The following is a 7,381-nucleotide window of genomic DNA, read 5'->3' on the forward strand; positions in this document are numbered from 1 at the left end:
GCGTGAATGCTCTATAATAATAAATGGTAAGGTAATAGAATTAGGAAACACAGTTTAGCATTCTTATGTCATAGAAGACAGCAAAATCAGTGCTTTGGATCATCTATATATCCATTTCATTGCAAGTCTTACGAGAAAATGTTGCAAAAAACATGTTTTTTCTCCAAAACATGTTTGTTCTCCAAAATCCTAAAACTCATTACATGGAACTCACAAATTGGTCAATATTATTAAAACTGTGCTGTCAAAGGCTTTCATAGCTGGAATGACTGGGAATTACAAGCCAGGCTTTGAAGCTGCAAGGCCATTCAATGCTAATCAAGGTATCCAACTGCAACATTCACACTTTCCTAAGCAGACAAAAGTTCTTTCTTCCACCCTGGCCATTCCACAGATATATAAACCCTACTTGCCTGGTTTCCAACAGACCTCACAAGCTCTGAGGATGCCTGCCATAGATGTGGGTGAAATGTCAGGTGAGAATGCTTCTGGAACATGGCCATAGAGCCTGGAAAACTCACAGCAATCCATTATTAAAACTAGTCAGTGGCATCAAAATACAATCCCGCATTCCTTATCGATTCTCTGTCAAACATAGGAGAAACGTGCAGATTATAATTTCTAAATAGCAAGGTCTTACATTTTAAGGAATTAATATTTCAATCCTTCATTATCTATCTATAGCAGGGGTCCCCAAACTTTTTAAGCCGAGGGCCGGTCCACAATCCTTCAGACTGTTGAGGGGCCAAATTATCATTTGAAAAAGAAAATGAAAAAATTCCTATGCACACTGCACATATCTTATATGTAGTGCAAAACAACAACAATAACAATGAAAGACCAATACAATATTTAAAAATGAAAACAATTGTAACCAACATAAACCTATCAGAAGTGTGGGCCTGCTTCTGGCCAATGAGATAGTCAGGTTAATTAGGATTGTTGTTGTTGTTGTGTCTTCAAGTCATTTCAGAATTTGGCCGAGCCTAAGTCTAAAATTAATTATTTATTTACTACATTTATATCCTACCCTTCTCACCCCGAAGGGGACTCAGAGCAGCTATATGTACATACAATATATTATATTATTAGCTTAACACAAAATTAGCATTATATACCACTATACTATTTTATAATATGTAATACATAACATATAATTAATATTATTATATGGTATTACTATTAGTATAATATTGTATAACATAAGATTATTATCAATATTATATGTATATACAATATATTATATTATTGAAACTGATATAAAAATATTATATTATAAAACTGAGGGTGGGGGCCAGGTAAATGACCTTGGAGGGCCGCATCCGGCCCCCGGGCCTTAGTTTGGGGACCCCTGATCTATAGTATCACTTTAAGACTTAAAGCAATGCAATCATGGGAGACTTGATTAAATTAACAACATGCTTTCTCCCATGAGTAGAACCCACACCTTTTTCAATAGGCAGAAGCTGTGTGCTTGTTGACAGCTGCATCACTGGCAAAAGTCAATTGGGAAAGTTTTCCAAAATTTCACCATTGCATCCCCTTATGTGGTTATCAAATGACTACAACTTCTATTCTTCTAAAATATGCAAGCAAAAAGTTACTGCATCCCTACTGTCTTCCTGTACTAGCTAATGCTATGCATACAGGTGTCAGTATGTTGCTATTTGGGATCTTAAGTCCATAGCATAGCTTTGCTCGTGGGGGTTTCTCCCACAGGCTGAGAAGGATTGTTTCAGGAGCCCCACATGTGTCTTGGAGGGGCAGCCAATGAGAGGGACACAGGCAAGCCCCCGCCCCACCCCAATAAAAGAGCTCAGCAACTGGGCTGGTTGTTACTAGTCTATCTGGATGCTGTTGTGTAAAAACAGGGATAACTGATTGCGTTAAGAAGGTAAGTGGTGATGTTGGTGTGTTTGTGGAGAGTATATGTTTACTGTAGAACATTATCTGTGGGGAGTTATGTTATGCTGTGCTGTATCATAAAAGAAAATTAGTTTGGGGTGGTTGGTTTTACCTCCCAGAATCCTGGCCAAGGATTTTTAAAACCTGAAAATTTTCAGGGGGGGGGGGTTGAACCCCATACCCCCCCCCCCCTTGGCTACAGCCTTGAGCACAAGTGACTGTCATGTCAGGACTACCATGATCCTAGCATTGCTCAGTTTGAAAGTGGAAGTTCAATATGCTTCAATTGCTATGTGACACAGACAACCCAGGGAAATATTTTCCTCACTCTGTGAGCTTGAGCAGTTTTTGCCTGCAGTTGTTGAAAAACACAACACTTGCACATCTTAAAACCACAGTCATGTGTAAGGTGGAAAATCATGCTTTTTTGCTGGAACCCACATGACTGTGTACAATTGATTTATAGTGCATCCATTAATTTCATAGGATTTTGTTAGACAAATGGTAGCCAGAAGTGGTTTCCATGTGGACATTAAGCTGTGATCTCCTTTCTCAGCATGAAGAGTGATTTCACCTGCTTTACTTTCTGCATTACTGTAAATTGCCTTTAAAGGCACAATATCTGGCAACAGTTGAAAAAGGCCTTATAGCAGGCATGGGCAAACTTTGGTTCTTCAGGTGTTTTGGACTTCAACTCCCACAATTTCTAACAAATGACAAGCTGGTTGGGATTTCTGCGAGATGAAGTCTAAAACACCTGAAGAACCAAAGTTTGTCCATGCTTGACTTATAGGTATGTGTGATGGCCCAAGGAGGCTAAAGTGCATTGGTAGCAAATAAATAAATAAATAAACAGACAAGCCTACAGGTGCCAAGATATCAGTAGCAGGAGAAAGTAGAGCCAGGTGAAAGTTTTGGATGGAGTTTAGAAACAGGTCAGATATCTGATGGAGGATAAGCACCATGACGTGACCCTCACGGTGGCAAAGTTCCTTGCAGTGGCAACAAGGCTGAGAAAGAGCCTAGTCTCCAATCAGAGTACAGTGTTCCCTCACTACTTTGCGATTCACTTTTCGCGGATTCGCGGTTTTTCAATAAACTCTAAAATACTATTATAAATCATAAAAAATTATAATTTACAGCCTCAGGAAGGGAGGAAGAAGGAGAAGCCAAAGGGAGGGAAAAGGAGCCCAAGTGGCAACGGGAGGAGAAGGAGGCGATTTATCAATACACAATTGGTTGATAAAGACTTAAAATAGTGTATAACTACTAAAATAATGTATAAATATTAAATAAATATAGTGCCCCTACTTCACGGATTTTCACTTATTGCGGGTGGTCCTGGAACCTAATCCCAGCGATAAGTGAGGGAACACTGTATTACCTGACTTTGTGTAGTTTGTGTGTGTTAAGCAATTTCCCCAGTTTGACTGTTCTGTAAACTCTTGTATGTTACTCATTTAACAGCTGTGGGTCCATGGACCATAATAAAGTTATGTATGTATGAAAGAGATGGTTCTTTCTGCCATAAGCTGGGCTAGTAGTAGTAGTAGTAGTAGTAAACATTATTTTTGTCTCATCACCATCTCCCCAAAGGGACTCGGGGCGGCTTACAAAGGCACTCCGGGGTGGGGCCATAACCAGAAAAAAAAAATCGGGGGGGGGGGGGAGTATGAATTTTTTTTTAAGCGAATCATGAAGTGTAGTTCCATAACAAAATAATTTAGAAATCAGGCTTCATTGATAAACTTCAGTGGATACTCATGGGGATTTGGTTAATCAGTTAAAATTCATGAGTAAACCAGATTTTTTTAAAACCTGAAAATTTTCAAGGGGGGGTTGAACCCCTAACCCCCCCCCCCCGGGCTACAGCCTTGCTCCAGAGTGCACATATAACGTACAGTAGGTAAAAACAGTACATAAGTATAAAACAAGTCATATAAAATTACAACAACCCCTGTCAGCACATATAGCATAAAATCAAAATAATACAAATTTAAAAACAGTAAATAAAACTAGTTGCCATCAATTCACCAAGTGCCAACATATGGGCCCATTCAGCCTACTCAGAGTCAAAAGCCTGTTTGAACATCCATGTTTTCAGGTTGGAACGGAAGGATTGAAGGATGGGGGAGGGGTTAATCTAATCTCTTTTGGGGGGGTATTCCAGAGCTGGGGGGCCATCACCAAGAAGGCCCTCCCTCTTGTTCCCACCAACTGGGCGGTGGTGGGACTAAGAGAAGGACCTCCCCTGTCGATCTTAGAACCCATGCCAATTTGTAGAAAGAGATGCGGTCCCGAAGATAGGTTGGACCCAAAGAGCCTGGAAACTTATTGGAAGCCAGTGGAGCTTCAGCAGGGATGTGGTATGTACCCTGTAGCTAGCTCCAGTTAGTAATCTAGCAGCCGACCGTTGCACTAGTTGCAGTTTCCGAACTGTCTTCAAAGGCAGCCCCACATATAGAGAGCATTACAGTAGTCCATTCTGGATGTAACTAAGGCGTGGACCACTGTGGCCAAGTGAGGTTTTTCAAGGTACAGCCAGTTTGCTGTAAAGAAAACATTTTCCATTTGCCTTTGTCTTCATTGAATGTCTTGTCATCTTTCAGAAACATGGCCAATCCACCAAGGACCCCTGCCAAGACCCCACGCCGCCGTGTTTCCTTGACCTCAAAGGATGAGACACCGTCCCAGTTTTCTCGTGGCTGCCCCCTTCCCGATGTCTGCTCCACAAGAGTCTCCCAGATTCGCAAACAGGTCTCTGCCTCATCACTTCCTACCGAAGGGCAGTCCCGTGTCACTTCACTTACTTCACCCCGATGCTGCCATGCCAAATCTGAGCCAAACCCTTTAGTGATTGCCTTGGTGCAGGCCGTTGCTCAAGCAGGCCTCCCGCTTTCAGAAGCTGAGCTCTTTGAAGGCCTTCTCCGCCTCTTGGGGGCTAGGCGACCCATACTCTCAGTTGCTCAGCTCCATCGTACCGTTCTCCCAGCCTTGGGGCGGCAACATGAATCAGCCCTGCGGCACGCTCTTCAGCACCGTGAGGCCTTTGTCTTCCTCCATGAGGCAACCACTGGTGATGGACGTGCTGCCCTAGCTATCTCCCTTTTGCCTCTTGACAGGGCTGGAAAGCTCCCACTCCTGCTTGGGGTGGAGTTGCTGGAACAGATGAGCCATTCTTTTGTGGCCCGGGCAGTTGCTCGTGTGCTTAGTGAGGGGCATGTCTTATTCCATCGAGTGCTGGCCGTGGTGACCTCTGGAAGTCCTCCCATGATGCAGGCTTTTGCTACTAATGGGATTTTGGGTGCTGTCTTATCAGCTGCCCTCCATGTCCCCTGCTTGTTACATCAGCTGGAGCTGATGATGGAGCTGTGGCCAGACAGGCTGGAAAGACTGGGCATGCTGCTGCACCTTCTGGAGGACACGTTTGGGCGGCGTCCTGCCCTCCGTCACCGCTATGAACTGTTCCTACAAGAGCGGCAGTTGAGCCTCTCCTTGCCCATACTCAGCACGGAGATGGGCCCAGAGGCCTGGTTGAAAAAAGCCACCAGCATTGCAGAACATCTCCCTCTTCTGCCAGAGTTTGTGGCCACTGATGAAGAAGAAGGTCCCCTGATGATGAAGCTGAAGGCCTTCCTAGGAGAGAGTAATGAGGAGTTAGTGGCAGAAGCAACTTTTGTAGCAGAACATGCATCCAGTTTGTTGAATATGGCCCATTTTCTCCGCCAGATGGGTGAGCCGTTGGCCCATCGAGTCTACGGAGAACTGGACTCCTTACGCGTTTCTTTCTCTTACCACTTAGACACAAGATTGGGGCCTAACACAGAAAGACAATTAGCTCTTTGCCAACCCCCACTGATGGATCGGTTTCGTGGGATCCTGGCTCGTAGTCTGGCCAGGCTAGAGCACTTGTTTGACTCGCATCCTGCTATGTCTGCCCTGAGAGCAGTCCGAGTGCTAGATCCCAAGCAGCTAGGGGCTGTGGGCCGGAGTGGATTGGAGCACGAACAGGGGATCCCTGGGCTGGCAGAGGTGCCAGAGATTGAATGGTTCCGGTACCAACACTTGGCAGAAGCAGCTCCGGCCAATGTCTCTCTGCCCCAGTGGTGGGAAGTACATGCAGAGCAGCTTCCCACACTGTCTCCACTGGCTCGGCGATACCTCTGGCTGCCTGTCTGTTCTCCCAAGTCCCCCTTTGGCCCAGGAGAAGTGCTCAAGCTAAGAGGTGCTGAGGAGAGTTTGACCGGAGAGGCTGCCCGCCTCCTCTGTATGCTCAAGTATAATCGTAACCGCCTGCTCTCTCGTGCCTGATAGAGTGAGCTTAAACCCCTGTTGCATGGCGTGGAAATCCTGGATGTTGTGAACCCTGTTCCATCCAGCCTCTCACATTTGCCTTTTTATGGCTTGTTAACAAGATGAGTTATCACAGTCTATTATGGTAGTGGTCTAATAAAATCCTATGGTCTGCACAAGGTGTTTCTTGTTCTTTCCTTTTGATAAAAAATCCTACAAAAGGGATGGGGGTCATGAAGAAACATGGGGAAGCGGAGGCGGGGTGAGTGTGAACTTGGATCATTTTCAGTAAGATGTAAGCCTCATAACACTATGTAACATGATTTTTGTTCCTGGGTTATAAATGTCATTTCCTAATCAGTTCTACCATAAAAACATGAAAAAAAGATTATTAAACTGCAAAAACTTTGTTTTTGCGGGACATCCTGCAGCATATTTTGCTATAGATTTTCAATGAGTATCTGATAGTGTCAGCTCCAACTTCTGCCAACCTAGCAGTTCGAAAACATGCAAACGTGAGTAGATCAATAGGTACCGCTCCAGCAGGAAGTTAACGGTGCTCCATGCAGTCACGCCGGCCACATGACCTTGGAGGTGTCTACTGTCTACGGACAATGCTGGCTCTTTGGCTTAGAAATGGAGATGAGCACCAACCCCCAGAGTCGGACACGACTAGACTCAATGTCAGGGGAAAACCTTTACCTGATAGCCTCAATCTATTCAACATAGTTTGTGACAGCCACAAAACAAAGTTTTTGGAGTATAATGGGAATGTTGAAGAGTGTATAATCTTTTCTATCTAGTTTTGCTTGGCAATATGTTAATTGTTGAGTGGTTTCAACTACTGCAAGAACCACAGGTTCAGAGTACAGCATGTCGAGCTATGGACATTATCACATTACATTGTTACAGTGCAATTTTTCCACTTTAAGTGCTTTGGCTTCATTATTTGGGATTTTGGAGCTTGTAGTTTATAAAGACCTAAGAACTCTCTGGCTAAGAATTATAAATGCCCCCACCCACCCACCAAGTCCCAGCATTGCATATAATCATCATTATAATCTTTATTTCTAGACAGCCCTTTCTCCCTAGGGGACTTAGAGCAGTAGGGACTCAGGGCAATATGATGCTGTCATGGCAGTTAAAGTAGAATCCATCCCACACTGACTATGGAAAATGTTGT

The 7,381-nt window shown here is 44.0% G+C and overlaps 1 protein-coding gene across 1 annotated transcript; it reads left to right on the forward strand.

Annotated features, from left to right (window-relative positions):
- The first annotated feature begins 1,690 nt into the window (after positions 1-1,690).
- LOC103279824 (uncharacterized) lies at positions 1,691-6,377 on the forward strand. Its single transcript, XM_008116650.3, has 2 exons — positions 1,691-1,894; positions 4,515-6,377. Exon 2 carries the CDS (start codon positions 4,519-4,521, stop codon positions 6,214-6,216), a length of 1,698 nt encoding a protein of 565 aa, XP_008114857.1. The 5' UTR covers positions 1,691-1,894; positions 4,515-4,518; the 3' UTR covers positions 6,217-6,377.
- The last annotated feature ends 1,004 nt before the right edge of the window (positions 6,378-7,381 follow it).

The sequence above is a fragment of the Anolis carolinensis genome, chromosome 2 (genome assembly GCF_035594765.1).
Source record: "Anolis carolinensis isolate JA03-04 chromosome 2, rAnoCar3.1.pri, whole genome shotgun sequence".
Taxonomy (NCBI): domain Eukaryota; kingdom Metazoa; phylum Chordata; class Lepidosauria; order Squamata; family Dactyloidae; genus Anolis; species Anolis carolinensis.

Excerpts from the sequence above, each read along its gene's own strand:
- LOC103279824 (XM_008116650.3), top strand. The coding sequence starts at position 4,519 with ATGGCCAATCCACCAAGGACCCCTGCCAAGACCCCACGCCGCCGTGTT.